Source organism: Dipodomys merriami, unplaced genomic scaffold (assembly GCF_024711535.1).
Source record: "Dipodomys merriami isolate MVZ:Mamm:240054 unplaced genomic scaffold, mDipMer1.0.p SCAF_71, whole genome shotgun sequence".
NCBI classification, from domain to species: domain Eukaryota; kingdom Metazoa; phylum Chordata; class Mammalia; order Rodentia; family Heteromyidae; genus Dipodomys; species Dipodomys merriami.
In genome coordinates this window covers 370,643-388,157 of record NW_027206302.1, presented here as the reverse complement: position 1 = coordinate 388,157, position 17,515 = coordinate 370,643, and the positions used below count along the sequence as shown (strand labels likewise).

The window sequence follows — 17,515 nt, the reverse complement described above, 5'->3', positions numbered from 1 at the left end:
ATACTGTGGCTGATTAGGGCAGCCAGTTACATAAATGGCTTATAGATGTCAAAGTCACAGTATGACTACTATGGGAGATAGCTAAAGAGTTAAGATTTACAATGTTATGTAGTCATAGGTTAACTCTTTAATCTGGCTAGTCATCCATCTTTACATGTGCAAAAATAAGTAAAGTATGTAGAAATGCCAGCATACTTCCATCAACACAACTAGTAAAACAGAAAGTTCATTGCTTAAATAAAGGGACTGTTATTGTTTCTTCTTTTAATAATTCAAGCTGGTCTTTTTATTTTAAGGGTATACAGAAGCATAACAATTATGACTCTCTTAGATAAGCCTTATTGCATCTGTTTTCTAATACTTTAGTATACTTTGTTGTTTGTTTTTGTTGTTGTTGACATAGGGTTTCACTGTGTAGCCCAGGCTAAACTTGATCCCATATTCTTTTTTTTTTTTTTTTTGTCGGTCGTGGGGCTTGAACTCTGGGCCTGTGCACTGTCCTTCAGCTCTTCAGCTCAAGGCGAGCACTCTACCACTTGAGCTACAGCGCCACTTCCAGTTTTCTGGTGGTTTATTGGAGATAGGAGTCTCACAGTCTTTCCTGCCTGGGCTGGCTTTGAACCGTGATCCTCAGATCTCAGCCTTCTGAGTAGCTAGGATTATAGGCGTGAGCCACTAGCGCCCGGCAATCCCATATTCTTTTTATTTCAGACTTCCCAGTGCTGGGATTACAGACATGCACCATCATGCCTAGCTACTTCAGTACATTTTTATAAAACTTTATTTCAGTGCTAAAATCATGACATTTATAATCTTAAATTGATAGTATATAATAAAAGCTTATCCTGAAGACCATTTGAATAGCCTTCATTTTCTTAAAAAATATACTCTTTCAAAGCAACTACTCACATAAACATATATTTTACAAGTGAAAGGAATGTAGTACCTTTTTCCCCTTTGAGAAGGTATCACTTTTCACAAAATAACTTCTTTCTACATTTTTGTAACATGGATTAAGTATAGTGGAAAGTATTTGTTTGACCTTTAGCATGCATTTTTAATCATTCAACCATTTTAATCATTCACCATCAATTATATTCCAAGCCTTGTGAAAGGCATTATAATACAGATATGAGTAAGACATGATCCCTGCCCTCAAGGAGCTCACAGTCTAATGGTAAGAGAACAAATAAACATACAATCATATGAGTGCTAAAGCCCATGAAAGAAAGTGAGAAGATGTGATGACAACACCAGAGATGAAGGTGAGTTGCAGCTGGCACTCTGTAGGAGCAATAAATATGCTACAGTAAGGAGAATTTGTTAAGCAAACAATGAAAAAATGGTTTTTATATACATATCTATAATAAGCTCAAAATTTCATGGCAATTTATATATAAACTGGAAAAGAACCTATTTACACAGTCTAGTATTTTTTTGTAAACTATAGTAGAACATTCATCCCTTCAGCAGAAATGAAGAGCTTGGTTAAAAAAAAGAATATGAAATGCTAAGTTTAAAAATAAATTATTCATCCAACAAATATTTATTTAGCATATATATTATATGCAATGGTTTCAAATAGCTACCATAGGAGAATACAAAGATGAATAATTTTTGTTCACTTTTGTCAGATCTATAAATTCTGACAAAACTGAGGGAATAAGGGAGAAAATATACCTTTCCTAGAAGTAGATAAAGCAAAAGACCTTGACTAAAAGACAGACATAGAAGGATTAAATAAGGCTCTGGTAACAGAACATCCATTCTTAAATAAGGATTTTTACTCTCAAAGGACTCTCAAAGGACTCAAATATCTTAAGTATAGCATATTCCTCCTATTCCATGTTTCTAACTTTAGTTGGGACAAAAAATCTATTGTCACTGAATGTGCATTTGTGTCCTACAAATGATAAAAGACAGTCAATCTACTATTTCTGATTAGTCTTCGATTGCTCTTTTTGGCAAGGAAACTCGCCACTGTATTTATCACTTCAAGGGACATTCCTGGAGTTGAACTGCTTTCCTTCCCCTACACTCCAGGCCCACTGCCATTAACATTTAATTCTGGGACAGAGGACCTTTTCTCTTTGTTGCTTCAGTAAAGCATTCTCTCTTACCTCTGAATACCCATTCCTTTGAATCTTTATAGCAATCTTTTCATAATTAACATAGGATCTGAACATTGGCTGCAAGATATTCCTTGATGAGATTTAAAAATACTATACCAGGTTCAGAGCTTCAGAGATTATATGTGATGCAGCCTGAGTTCTGGGAATTTTTAAAGCTCCCCAAGTGAATCTAATATATGGCAATATTGCCAGTGTCTTCTCAATCAAGATGGAAAGAGCCATATATGTGAGAATCACTGCACAGCATTTTCAAACTGTAACACAACCTCATATATCATCTTATCATCTCCTATCTTCCTTTGGCCTTTTATTCTAAAGGGGATTAAGAAAAATCAGAATCACAAATATTAAAAGTAAAGTGATTTGCACTTTTATAAGAGATCCTTAGTTGACACCGATGTGATTTTCTTCTGAAAGCTGCTTCTCATATTATATGTGTGTGTGTGTGTGTGTGTGTGTGTGTGTGTGTGTGTGTGTGTGTGTGTGTGTGTGTATGTGTGTGCATATGTGTATTGTATTATCTAAGTTACTAGTCTTATTCATCTTTGTATCTCTGGGAGTATCTAGCATATATCAAGTCCTTAGTAAGTTAGACTTAGAGGCACTACTGTTTATATAGTAAATGATGTAATTAGAAATTTGGGTTAAAACTCAATTTCCATTTTGGAGCTTCCAACTGAGTGACACAAAAAGATCCTATCTATTTGGATTATATACAAAGATCAGAAATCATAAAGAACACTTCTTACCGGCATAGCATTACTCGGATCTTCCCCATACATAAACTGGACTTTCACTGTTATATTTCTTGCAGAACCTTGTCGATTGGCAAAATTAAGACTTTGAGGGTATATGTACAGAAGATTTCTACAAAATCAAAAATCACAAGGGATTATGAATATATTACCTAAAATCATTAACTATCACAATAAACAATCACAAAAGAAACAGAAATACTGGATTTTTACGTGGTTATCTCTTGTGCTAAGTATTTTCATGTAGATAGTCTTTAGAGCAATCATTAAAACAGAACAATCACATAACCAAATTTTGTAAATAAAGTTGCAGAAAGTAAACTGATTTTTACACCCTACTAGCCAAATGGTAAAGCTAAAATCAGAGTTCAAATCAATCTGATTTAAAAACTAATTATTGATACTCCTTGAGAGCCTTCCAGGAAAGAAATGAGTATGGATGGAAACATATTAAAAATTTAAAAGATAGTTCTATTACCTTAGCTCTCCAAGCAGGTAAAAATAAGATGGAATTTATAAATGTGGTTTTTATTTGAATGTGACCAAGGATTTAAGAGATATATACTATTCCTAATATTGTTAAAAAATATATTACAATACGCTGGATATAACTACTAGGTAGTAACTACAAATGAGACCACTACATTCTATGCCACATTTGCTTAACTTGCTGTCCACTTCATGATTAAATATCTTATGCAAACTTCAACAGATCCTACTGTCAAAGGAGAGAAACAATTCAGAAAGACCTGTCTAAAATTTTAGAAAATGTGGACAGTATATAAATTTATATATAAATTTTAAATGATCACATAACCTCTGACCCGATCAATTCACCTCTAGCCTGGAGAGGAACTATGCATAACTAGGAATAACTGAGTGTGTTAAAAATAAATTATTACAACATTTTTAAAATCAAGAATTATGAATAATTATAAGGAAATAGCATTAACTAGGATGTTAAACATCTTTAATCTGAAAATGCAAATTCTGAAATGCTTCAAACTCTAAAACAAAACTATGAGTGCTGATATTACACTATGAGTCTGATGATGGTCAATGTACACAAAATTTCTTTCATGTTCAAAAAATTATTTAAAATAATATATAAAACAACTTTCAAGCTATAGATAAAAGGCACATATGAAACATTAATTTCACGTTTAAGCTTAGGTTCCATATCCCCAAAATATTATGAATATGCAAATATTTCCTATTCCAGAATGAAAATTTGCAATGAAAATTTTAGTCCCAAGTTCTCAAAAAAGATACTCAATCTATACTTAAAAGATATTAATAAGGAGGGATACTATGAAGTACCCAAAATGACAATGTGTAGCAGTATTTATGGACATGAATAAAAAAATAACACATACACACAGACAAATAAAAATGGAGGGTTGTGTCTGGGGAACAGATCCAGAGTAGAATGCATTACTGTACTTATAGAAAATTATGGGGGGAAGGGAAGGAAAGAAAAAAATGGTATATTAAATTGAGAGTTGGCTCTAAAGTCTTTGCTTTAGAATTTTTTTCACAAAGATCATTTCATAATGGGCCAATCTGGCCATTTATACAAACCAAGAATATATGACCACTCTTCTCATCCAAAAGTGTTACAGGTAAGAGACTTTATAAATTGTACAAAACCTGTTAGTATGTGGAAATAGAAGTAAATGTGTTCATACAGCCTGTCTGGTATCAGCAACGAAGAGCTACTTTTCAAATTTTCTTCCCTAAAAACCTGATGTATATAAAAGGGGGTTGGCATCTACTACGTGTAAATTTTGCACTTGGAAAACTCTCATTATTTTATGTCTTTATTATATTCTTACCCATTCCAGAAGTACTATTTCACTAATGTAGAAGGTACTATAGTAAAAAGCTATAAGGAATATCAATTACTAGATATGGATTTGTCCAATACACAGCATATAGTGTATTAAGGGAAGCAATTGGCTCATCTCAATTCTTCAACTAACAGATGGAAGTAATATTGAGAAGTATTAGTTTTAAGCCACAAAAGTTGGCAGCTTAGTTAAAGTTTCGAAATATGCCCTCCATGATCAATGGTCACAATTTCAACTTTTTCCTTTAAAAAAAGAGCGGGGGGGGGGGGACGACGACTTGCTGGCTATTGGTGGCTCACGTCTGAAATCCTTACTACTTAGGAAGCTGAGATCTGAGAATGGAAGTTCAAAGCCAATTGAAAAAACAAAACCCTCAAAACTCTTATCTCCAATCAACAGAAAAAGCTGCAAGTGGAAGTATGGCTAACCAAGTGGTAGAGTGCCAGCTTTGAGCAAAAGAGCTAAGGGACAACACTCAGGACCTGAGCTCAAGCCCCAGTGGCCAAAAAACCACTTTCATGTGATATAAAAACATTTTAAGTTCTTCATATTATCCAGACACCATTTCTTTCGTTTTTCTTTTCCTAATTCCTTCCCTGTCCTTTGATCCTTTGAAGAGTACTGCTTAGTTATTTTGATATCCCTGGCTCCTCAAAGCAATTATTTTTCTTTTCAACCAATAACATGCTGATTTTCATTTTCATTTCTCTAGATTTATTGCAGTAAAATTAAAGAAATTAAATGCATATGAATTATAAACTATGATTCCTTTAGCTTTACAGACAAGGAAACTAACATATAAGATTTAAAAATTCAGTCTAGTAGCTGAGCACTGGTGGCTCACTCGTGTAATCCTAGCTACTCAGGAGGCTGAGATTTGAGGATTGCAGTTCAAAGCCAGCTTGGGCAGGAAAGTCAATGAGACATTTATCTCCAATTAACCACCAGAAAACTGGAAGTAGAACTGTGGCTCAAAGTGGTAGAATGTTAGCCTTGAGCAAAAGAGCTCAGGGACAACACCTAGGCCCTGAGTTCAAGCTCTACAACTAGCCTCCCCCCACCTCCCTGCACAAAAAAGTGATAAAATAAAATTAGTCCAAGGCTAAACAGCTAGAGATTGCTTTTAGACCCTACCACCCAGACTCTTAGCAATTTTACCATATTAATTTAATCAAAAAGTTTTTAATGAGTACTCTATGAGGTATAATCACATAATTGAAGCACTTAATGATTTTCCTTTTAACCTAACTTAGGATAATTAGTGTTTTATTAGTAATTTTTATTTTTATTTCAATTAATATTAACAAAATTATTAGCAAGCTCACAAACTTCAAACTTATAATGGACAGATGATTTTCTGACATTGAAAGGATTAAAATTTAACTTTAGTTGGGCACCAGTTGGCTCATGTTTGTATCCTTAGTTACTTGGGAAACAGATATTAGAAGGATTGAGATTTGAGGCCAGTCCAGAAAAAAAGTTTGTGAGAGTTCGTCCCAACCAATAACTAAGCATTGTGGTTCTCATCTGCCATCACAGCAAATGTAAGGCTGAGATTGGAAGGGCTGGTTTCAGGCCATTCTGGGCAAGAAAGTTCATGAGACCTCATCTCATGATTTGAGATGAATATAGTGGTACACACCTATCATATCAGGGTGGAAAGCATAAACAGAAGGATCATCACCTGAGACACCAAAGCAAAAAACAAGACCTTATCCCAAAAATAATCAGTGCAACTCCACGATCACTGAAGACTCTTTCCATCTAACAATATAGTTGGGTAATTACCAGGAATCATATCTTTGTTTCTGGAGTAATATTCCATAGTGGTATGTAACTACTTGATAGAGTCTGTGCTCTTTGTAATAAATCTCCTTGCCAGATGCAGAGACGCAGACTTGCTACTGGCAAAAGTAAAGCAAAATGAGCCAATAAAATTTTTCTAGTGTGGAAATATTTTCCTATAAGAGTTCAGTGTGATGAGTGTGTCAGTGTAGTGATCAGACTATCAGGGAGACCAGGAGCCAGTTTCTCCAGATTACCTGCCAGCCACTTCTGGGCAATAATGCTGTCATTGTTTAAGACGTAACAAAAGGCAGCTTATTGGGGAAAGGGAGAGTTGAATGACTGTATTAAAGATTCTTGATAAAACTGAAGGCATAATCTGGAAACCAAAAACCTCAAAGTAATCTTTTGAACCATAAGCCACATACATACTTTTCTTGAAAAGTATTCATCTTTCTTTCATATTTCTTATAAAATTCTGCTGGAGATTATGTCATTGAAAAATGAACTGAGACAAACATAGAGGTTGGTTTTATGGCATACTGTACTGGAAGCCTGAAGAGTTCAGGCAGATTTAAATTCCAACTCTTGTTATAATTTTTTAAAAGACTGTGAAATTATCAAAATGCATGAGTAAATTTGAGTCTATTGTATGATGGTGGATGAGGCTGTTTATTGTGCCATTTCTTTCTTTCTTTGGATTCTCAGTCATGATTTGGCAGTGTAAGAACTCTGTAGCATTAACAAATTCAATAAAAAAATATGTGTACACACACACACACACACACACACACACACACACACACACACACACACACACACACACACACACACACACACACACACACACACACACACACACACACACACACACACACACACACACACAGAGCCAGAGTAAAAAAAAAAAAAAAGAGCTGGAGGCTCAAGCAGTAAAGTGACTGCTTTTTGGTAGTTTAGTGGAAATAAGAGTCTCACAGACTTTCCTGCCTGGGCTACCCTGCAAAATTGATCTTCAGATTTCAGCCTCCTGAGTAACTAGGATTGCAGGTATGAGCTACCAGCATTTGGCTGAGAGATGTTTTTATTGACATGTTTGGGATTTTGTGGTAATATACAAGGATAGTTACAACCAAATGACATACTAACAAATAATTACAGAGACAGATAATTCTACAGATAATTAAACATACTACAGAAATACCTGTAATAGCACTGAAAGCCACAGCACCACCTATGAAATGAAGAAAGATTTAAGAGAAAAAACAGAAAAACTTGGGATGAGTAACTTTCTAATGAACTAAGATACGATTTGGGAAACGAGTACTTAACTCATTGTTTTTTTCAACTTTAGGGATGTACTTTTTCCATTAAAAGAATTTTGTTTTAATTTATAAATCTCTTTAAAGATCCTAAACTAGTAAAATGAGCTTTTAAAAACAAGTAGATCTAAACATTGAAAGTTTGGTTTATAGTACAGTAAAACAACTTACGTTAGTTGCTCATTTCCTTGATTTCAACTAGCATTGATCTAACTCAATGTGGAGGAAGGTTACATAAGTGCAGGTTAACACACTTAATGATTAACTATATTCACTTGTCAACCTCACCTTCTATGTAACAAATAGTGGCATATATAAGTATATGTAAAGAAGTCTAGGTCTCTTTACGGGAGAATAACAGCTCCAAATTGCTTGAAATTTAATAATTTGAATGAAAATGTACTTAATTAAGCTCTTTGTTTTGCTTGTTCCTCTAGTTATTGCTTCCACAATTCATCAAGACAATTCATCATTTGATTCTGTACCTTCAGAACCCAAATCAAGATTTGCTATGTTAGATGATGTAAAAATTTTAGCCAATGGCCTGCTTCAATTGGGACATGGTCTTAAAGATTTTGTTCATAAGACTAAGGGCCAAATTAATGACATATTTCAAAAACTTAACATATTTGATCAGTCTTTTTATGATCTAACACTACAAACCAATGAAATCAAGAAAGAAGAAAAAGAACTGAGAAGAACTACATCCAAACTACAAGTCAAAAATGAAGAAGTAAAGAATATGTCACTTGAACTCAACTCAAAACTTGAAGGTCTCCTGGAAGAAAAAATTCTACTTCAACAAAAAGTGGGATATTTGGAGGAGCAATTAACTAATTTAATTCAAAGTCAACCTGAAATTCAGGAACATCCAGAAGTAATTTCACTTAAAGTAAGTAGAAACCAGAGGAGTGATGTTTGTTTTTGATGTGAATTTTTAGAAATGTATTTCTGAAACACACTATTTAAAGTACTGTTACATTACTGAAATACTTTTTCTAAAGAAAAGTAACCTCTAGAAAGTAAAATTTTGTTGTAATTTCAAGTTGCTATTTTCTTAATATAGATTAAAAAATTTATATGGAAACTATGTGAAGTAATGCAATTTTGTAACAAAATTATTATATCATTCAAAATTACTGAAGGTTAAGTAAAAAGTTCAAAGAATTTAAGTTTTAAAGTATTCTTTCATGTTAAAAATATATAAATGTAATGCAATAAATGGTAGTTTTTTCCAATTAATTTTTATATAGCTTTCCAAAGTAATTAATTTTAGAAATGACACCCTTTTAAAATGTAACAAAAGTATGTGTTATTTGAAAGAACCTCCAAGGGAAAATGATAGCCAATGTTTCTAACCCACTAATGGCTTTAAAAATTAGATTTATAGTTATAAATTTTTAAAAAAAGAAGAAATTTCTAATCAAACAATGATCCATGACCAGACTTTTGTAGAACAGCAGGACAACAACATCAAAGACCTATTGTTGACGGTGGAAGAGCAGTATAAACAATTAAATCAACAGCGCAGTCAAATAAAAGAAATAGAAAACCAGGTAAGACAATATGTTAATGCTATGAACAATCTTTTACAGTGGCTGATTAAAAAAACAATTATTTAAAATTATTTTTAATCTGTTTTGTGAATAATCACAGCAACATGCCCACTAATATCACAGGCTCTTTGAATTACATCTCCAAACTTTTTGTAGGACTTGGGAGTAATTTAACCCTTAGTCTCATATGTCCTACAAAGCTATCAATTGAACCTCAATTAAGAATAGTGAGGGGAAAAAAAAGAATTCATAGCTTTCAATGATCCTATTAAGTACTAAATCAGATTGTGTATTTTTGTTTTGCTCTAAACTCTAACAATGGCTGCCCACTTCAATCTTAATAGTCTTAAGACTCAGATGACTTAGCTCTTCATTATCTCACTAAGACATCTACTCACACTGGCCTTGTCACTGTTGCTCAAACACATCAAACACACTTCCCAGCAGGGCCTTTGCCCTAGCTGTTCCTGGTTGTCCACACAGCCTACTCTTTCAGTTCCTTTGGCTTTTATTAAATACAAAACTCTCACAGAAGGCTTTCTAGGCCATTTAACCAAAAGTTACTTTAGTTACTCTAGGCCCAACTCCCAAAGTTTCTACCTCTTTACTTTTTCATATTAACATCTACCTTCTCTCCACCTCCTAAGCTAGAAAGTAAGGTCTGGGAATGGAAGTTTTTTCCCCACATTATTTTTGTTGCTGTAGTCCCAGAATAGAATACTGTGTGGTACATAACAGGTACTCTCTCAACAATATTGTTAAAATGACAATGATAATATTCACAAAGAAGTATAATAAGACTTGGTAGGATTCACACTAGATAAAGAATACATCAAAATACCTTAGGCAAAGCTTTGGACCTTATCGATTTTGGGGTTTTACCTTTCTAGCCAATGTGTTTCATTTTGTTTATCTGCCTTACTCCCAATCTTTTTTTTTTTTAACTAAACAATGTGCTGTGCTCAAGATACACTGTATTCATAAACTTTGTTAAATGACAACTCCTTTGTGCAACTACTTAAAGACAATTTTTATTTTTATTTATTTGCCAGTCATGGGGCCTGAACTCTGGGTCTGGGTGCTGTCCCTCAGCTCTTCAGCTCAAGGCTAGCGCTCTACCACTGGAGCCACAGCACTACTTCTGGCTTTTTCTATTTATGTGGTACTGAGGAATCGAACCCAGGGCCTCATGCTTGCAAGGCATGCACTCTACCGCTGAGCTACCTTCCCAGCCCCTACTTAAAGACAATTTTAAAAATTAAAAAAATGCTTGATTATATATTTTCAAGAAAAGATCTGTACAATCTGCATTGTCTATAACATTCTAATGTAAAAGACAAGATGTACATACATTGTACCTTGGATACTCTTACTCAGATTTCTCCAACTATATAATTATTACTATTTCTTAAAAATAGATGTTTACTCTCTCATCAGCTCAGAAGGACTGGTACTCAAGAACTCATAGAAAATTCTCTTTCATCCAAACCAAGAGCACCAAGAACTACTCCCCCTTTTAAGCTGAATGAAACAAAAAATACAGAACAAAATGGTAAGATAATTTGGTGAGTTTAATTTTTAAGCCATTATCATCAAATTCCCTATTTTCATCATGATTTAAACTAAAATGTTTTTGTTTGTTTGTTTTTTTGGGTCCAGTCGTGGGGCCTGAACTCTGGGCCTGGGCGCTGTCCCTCAGCTCTTCAGCTCAAGGCTAGCGCTCTACCACTTGAGCCACAGGGCCACTTCCAGCTTTTTTTCTTTTTGCTTATGTGGTGCTGAGGAATCAAACCCAGGGCCTCAGGCATGCAAGGCAAGTGCTCTACCACTGAGCCAGCTTCCCAGCCCAAAACTAATTTTTTTTAAAAACACACTTATCCCTAAATATATCCATTTTAATTGGCTCCTATTTAATTGGCTCCTTTTCTTAAAAAATAAAAATTTTATATTCATTGTATAGTATCATCTAATAAAAATGGCTTAGCATAAACATTACCGAAAACATCCATCAGAATTCCAGAGGTATCAGGTAAAAAAATTCTTAAATTCAAAGGTTATTTCTATTGCTCATATAATAACATTTTGTTGATTCTAGGCATTCCTGCTGATTGCTCCACCATTTACAACAGAGGTGAACATACAAGTGGCACATATACCATTAGACCCAGAAACTCTCATGTTTTAAATGTCTACTGTGTTATTAATTCAGGTAAAACCAGCTTAAGAAGAAAAAAAAATAATTCAAGTTATTCATTACCTACTATAAGACTAATCTTGTTATTAATTTATGTTACAAAAGGAAATAAATATATAACATGAACATTTATATAGATCTAGGGCTTACATTTGTCTTATTTATTCAACAGCCACCATTTCCTTTGTAGAATAAATAGTAGTGACTACTGTCAGTATGTTTACCAAGAAAATTTTGGTTGTTCTTGTTTGGGACTAGAATAAATAATAACATATATTGCCAGACACTTAAAATATAATATCACACAGATAAATTACCATATTAACCCACCAATTAAAGAAAGACTACAAAGAGTAAAATAGGGTATGTGAATTTGATCAAAGTATATTATATGCATAGATGTAAATATCACAATGAAATCCCATCATACAATTAACTTACCCTACTTTAAAGAATTTTGAAAGGTTTTTTAATTCTTTTTTAATTTTTTAATACTTTTTTTATTGTAAAAGTAGTGTACAGAGGAGTTACAGTTACATGAGTAAGGTAATGAGTACATTTCCTATTGAGCACTGTTACCTCCTCCTTTGTTTTTTCCCCTACCATCCCTTCCTTCCCTCCCCACCTCCCCAATTCCTCCCTCCCTCCCCCCCCCCCACAAGTTGTAAAGTTCGTTTTCAACACAGTATCTTGTACATCTTATTGTTACAATGGGTCAACCTGTACCCGTATTTAACCATTTTGTTTTTTTCCTTCCCTTCTCCAAATTAGAAGACTGTATATACAAGATACAGGGCACCAGAATCAAATACAGTGAAAACAGGGGTTATACCATGGGGGAAGTTTTGTTTCTTTTGTATGAAAGGGTTTTTTTTCCCCCAATTATCAACATCAATCTACTAAAATTATACACTTATCCAGGTAATCCATGGACAATGATTCAACACCGAATAAATGGATCTCTAAACTTCAATGAAACATGGGAGAACTATAAATATGGTTTTGGTAGGCTTGATGGTAAGGTGCTTTCATTCAATCATTCATTTAACTATTGAAAAATATTTAGACTAAGAATGTAACAATAAGACCTACCTTCACAAAACAGGTTACCAAATAATTACATATGTTAGTAATTATATTATGTACATTTACTACAATTTAATTGTATGGCATATACTTATTTCAATTATAATTTTAAAAAATTTCATGTAGTGTACTTTCATAAATGGACAACACTTATGCTCCAAAGATAACTATTCCTGGCACTAGTTACTATATCCTCTTGTTAACATTTTAAGTACAATTAACTAAAAGTTAGAAGGGGTTACAGTTATACTTCAGTGGCAATGCTTGTCTATTATGGCCCTAGAATTGAGCCCTGAAACCCAGGGAAAAAAATTAATAAAATGAAACAAAAGTTAAGACGGGACAAAGAAGTTGTATGAAGTTTTAAATTCTAATTATTTACATATTATGAATGTATACTACAAAATATAGATTTAACAAGATTTAATTCAATGTAAATTATATTTTAATAATGAAAACAAATACAAAAGAAGCAAAATTAATGTTCACAATCCAAAAAGCATATTATAGAAATCTAACAGGTGTCTGTTACCATATCCAGACATTGGTTGAGATGGAGTCTCCTAAACATTTTTGCCCAGGCTTGCCACAAACCACAATCCTTTACTCTGATTTCTTCGCCTCCTCTCCCTCCTCTGCTGGTCCTGGGCTTAAATTCAGCGCCTGGACATTGTCCCTGAGCTTATTTTAAGGCAAGTACTCTACAGAGCTCCAGTTTCGGCTTCTTCTGGATAGTTTATTGGCAATAAGAGACTTGCCATCTTTCCTTCCCAGGCTGGCTTCAAACTGGGATCCTCAGACCACAGCCTTCTGAGTAGTTAGGATTTCAAGTGTGAGCCACCAGCACCCAGCTTTGATTTCCTTTTTTTTTTTTTTTTTTTTTTGTTGGTTGGTTGTGGGGCTTGAACTCTGGGCCTGGGCTCTGTTGACTCAGCTATTCAGCTCAAGGTGAGCACTCTACTACTTGACCCTCCTCCCCCCTAGCACCACTTCTGGTTTTCTGGTGGTTTATTGGAGATAAGACTCTCACAGACTTTCCTGCCCAGGCTGGCTTTGAACTGTGATCGTCAGATCTCAGCCTCCTGAGTAGCTAGGATTACGGTGTGAGCCACTGGCGCAGGCTAGATTTCCATCTTTTAAGTAGCTAGAATTATAGGATTGAGCCACTGTGTCTGGCTTATTATACCAAACTTTTTAACTCTCAATGCTATCAGACTAAAAATATTTCACATTCAAATTATTAGTTATATTTCTAAGTTGAAGTTATACTCTGCAATATTTTATATTTCCAACTCTTCTCTTGAGTTAACCCTCAAATAAAAGACTGTGAGCCTTTTATTACTATTTCTAATGAGAAAGTAAGCCGTGTATACTTACACTTATCCTTAACTCAAGGATCCTACTAACTCAACAGCAAAAAAATACTGTCTTTTTGCCATTAAATATTTTAATAAGGATTGTTATAAAAGGCTCAAGGCTAGAGCTCTATCACACCACAGCCCACTTCCAGCTTTTTCTGTTTATGTGGTGCTGAGGAACTGAACCCAGGGCCTCATGCATGCAAGGCAAGCACTCTACCACTGAGCCACCATCCCAGCCCTGAAGTTTAAATTTTAATTACTGAACCTCATAGGCCTTTTTTATTAATCACATACTCAATGACCCAAATATCCACAGATCTTATTAAATTCAAGAAAATGACCTAATTAGTGGTTACCATGCCAGATGGTCATTAGAAGTAGAATACCTGCCGATGATAAAAATGGCCTGTTTATTCTATTATTGTTACATGTGAATTTAAAAATTATTCCACAAAAAATAAAATGTAAATTTCAAGTCTCAAAGTTGATTGAAAAAATGTGTACCATTCTTTTTCAATAATGAGCAATTGTACAGACATATGCAAGACATCTGCGTGAGTTGTAAATGTATAACCAAAAGCTTCACATGGGCTGGGAAGGTGGCTCAGTGGTAGAGCGCTTGCCTTGAATGCATGAGGCCCTGGGTTCGATTCCTCAGCACCACATAAGCAGAAAAAGCTGGAAGTGGTGCTGTGGCTCAAGTGGTAGAGTGCTAGCCTTGAGCTGAAGAGCTGATGGACAGCGCCCAGGCCCAGAGTTCAGGCCCCACGACCGGACCCAAAAAAAAAAAAAAAAAAAGCTTCACATTTTATGTACCTCACCTTTATAATAACAATAAAGTAAATTAATTATAAAAATAGAAAACATTTATCAAGAAGACATTAGAACTTTCTATTTGATACCCAAGACAGATTACGTAACAAGCTGACAAAGGATTAAGTAGCTGATAAATAAGCTTACAATTGAAGTATTATTCTTTAAATGACCAAACCTAAAAATATCTATAACAATGTAATGTATCCCCTGTGTAACAACTCATACATTTCAGAAAAAATAACCAGACTTAAGGCAAATCTACTCTTTGTTTTCATACTTTATTTTCAATAGAATTATTTTTAAAGTACTAAAATAAGCAAGGATTAAAGACTAAAACAACTCATCTAGTTACACCAATTCAAAATATTCAAGCAGTCAGGGTCCAATCTGTATTTAACAAGATTTAGACTATAAATTTTTTTCTTTTCAGGAGAATTTTGGTTGGGCCTAGAGAAGATATATTCCATAGTGAAACAATCTAATTATAGTTTACGAATTGAGCTAGAAGACTGGAAGAACAACATGTATTTTACTGAATATTCTTTTCACTTGGGAAATCATGAAACCAACTACAAGTTACATCTAGTTGAGATTGCCAGCAATATCCCCAAGGCATTACCAGAACAGAAAGATTTGGTGTTTTCTACATGGGATCACAAAGCAAAAGGATATCTCAGCTGTCCAGAAAGTTATTCAGGTATCTTTTGTCTAATGTCAATACTTTCTTATCTTCTAATCACTTCCCCTATGTCTTAGCTATTTTCCATGCCAGTACTTCAAAATCCTAATCTCAAGCACTTTCTTCACAGGAAAAAAAATCTCTTAACCATCATTAAAAAAGTAGTAAGTCCAGTTCAACTAGGCATTTTACCTATGATCCTCCTCAGATATTGTACTTTTGATGATAAACATGAGAATTATCCTTATTGGAAATATATATATACCTACAACACTACAATGTCTATACTAAATATATATCTGTGAACAAATATAACAACACCAATACATGAACTTTTATTCCCATTAAACTGTATTATATGTCCTTAGGAGGCTGGTGGTGGCATGATGTATGTGAAGAAAATCACCTAAATGGCAAATATAACAAACCAAGAGCAAAATCGAAGCCAGAGAAGAGAAGAGGAATATGTTGGAGGGCTCAAAATGGAAGGTTATACTCTATCAAATCAACCAAAATGTTGATTCAGCCAGCAGATTTAGAAAGTTTTGAATGAACAGAGGCAAATTTAAAAGCCACTAAATACTAAACTCATACCAAATTATTATGGTTTCATAACCTGGTATTAAATCCTTTACTGAAGACTTGGGAAAAACAAATTAATATTATAGCCACTATCAATTTAAGATTAAATATTATCCCAATACCTCAAAGAACATCATTTACTTTTCTTAATCAAAATTCATTATTTTTTCATATATTTTCTGATGTAAGCATCAGTTTTAGATGGTTACAATTTAAGTCATAACTAATGGGTGAATCTTATAACTTTTTTAAGTTAAAAAAAAAATGAGTTTAACTGGGAGAGAGCTAGGGAAGAGGTGGTGCTGTCCAAAAAGAAATATACTCTTTACCTGACATATGTAATTGTCACCCTTTTGTATATCACCTTCATAATAACAATAATAAAAATTAAATTTAAAAATTAGTTTAGTTTGAAAGGAATATAAGCTAGTTTCACAACTTATCCAATTAAAATTCCAAGACTGAATAAATATTGACATTAAAAAAAAACTTAATTACCCAGGTGCTGGTAGCTCACATCTGTAATCCTAGCTACTCAAGAAGCTGAGACCTGAGGATTGTGGTTCAAAGCCAGCTGGGGGAGGAAACTCCATTAGACTCTGATCTCCAATTAATCACCAGAAAACTGGAAATGGTGCTGTGGCTCAAGTGGTAGAGCACTCAGCTTGAGCTAAAGAACTCAGGGTCAGCGCCCACAAGTAACCAAAAAAAAAAAAATCCCAAACTAAACCAAACAAAAAAAAAAATACTTTTCCTTGTTATTTTTAAGGAATTATACAAAGGGGTTCAATAGGCCCTAGGTTCGATTCCTCAGCACCACATAAGCAGAAAAAGCCAGAAGTGGTGCTGTGGCTCAAGTGGTGGAGTGCTAGCCTTGAGCTGAAGAGCTGAGGGACAGTGCCCAAGCCCAGAGTTCAGGCCCCAGGGCTGACAAAGAAAACAAAAACAAAAACAAAAAAAAACCCTATACACATAATAGGGCTGGGAAGGTGGCTCAATGGTAGAGTGCTTGCCTTGCATGCATGAGGCCCTGGGTTTGATTCCTCAGCACCACGTAAGTAGAAAAAGCCAGAAATGGTGCTGTGGCTCAAGTGGTAGAGTGCTCGCCTTGAGCTGAAGAGCTAAGGAGCAGCGCCGAGGCCCAGAGTTCAAGTCCCACAACCAACAAAACAACAACAACAAAAAAGAACAACAACAACAAAAAACCCCACAAAATGGTTACAATTTCATGTCAGGTTATAAGCACGATGATTCTTGGGCATTTTCACCCCTTTCCTTCACTTTCCCCCATATTCCTCCATCCATCCCTACCCACAAGTTACACAGTTCATTTTTCTAGCATTATGTATACTGAATACTGCATTTGCTGTATCATTCTTAATGCCAAAACTAAAGTT

At 34.4% G+C, this 17,515-nt stretch overlaps 2 protein-coding genes across 18 annotated transcripts in view; one reads left to right on the top strand and one right to left on the bottom strand.

Annotated features, from left to right (window-relative positions):
* The window catches only part of Dock7 (dedicator of cytokinesis 7), a 205,216-nt gene that overhangs the window by 123,313 nt on the left and 64,388 nt on the right, over nt 1-17,515 (bottom strand). For all 17 annotated transcript variants that reach the window (XR_011368959.1, XR_011368960.1, XR_011368961.1 and 14 more), the window contains one exon: nt 2,882-2,999. Coding sequence is in view for 6 of the 17 variants with exons in the window: in XM_070008950.1 (XP_069865051.1) it covers nt 2,882-2,999 (118 nt within the window). In the remaining 11 variants the exon portion in view is untranslated. The remainder of the gene's footprint in view (nt 1-2,881; nt 3,000-17,515) is intronic.
* On the top strand, nt 8,168-16,518 carry Angptl3 (angiopoietin like 3). The gene is made up of 7 exons (XM_070009008.1): nt 8,168-8,736; nt 9,290-9,400; nt 10,838-10,952; nt 11,496-11,609; nt 12,516-12,611; nt 15,288-15,554; nt 15,905-16,518. Exons 1-7 carry the CDS (start codon nt 8,236-8,238, stop codon nt 16,087-16,089), a joined length of 1,389 nt encoding a protein of 462 aa, XP_069865109.1. The 5' UTR covers nt 8,168-8,235; the 3' UTR covers nt 16,090-16,518.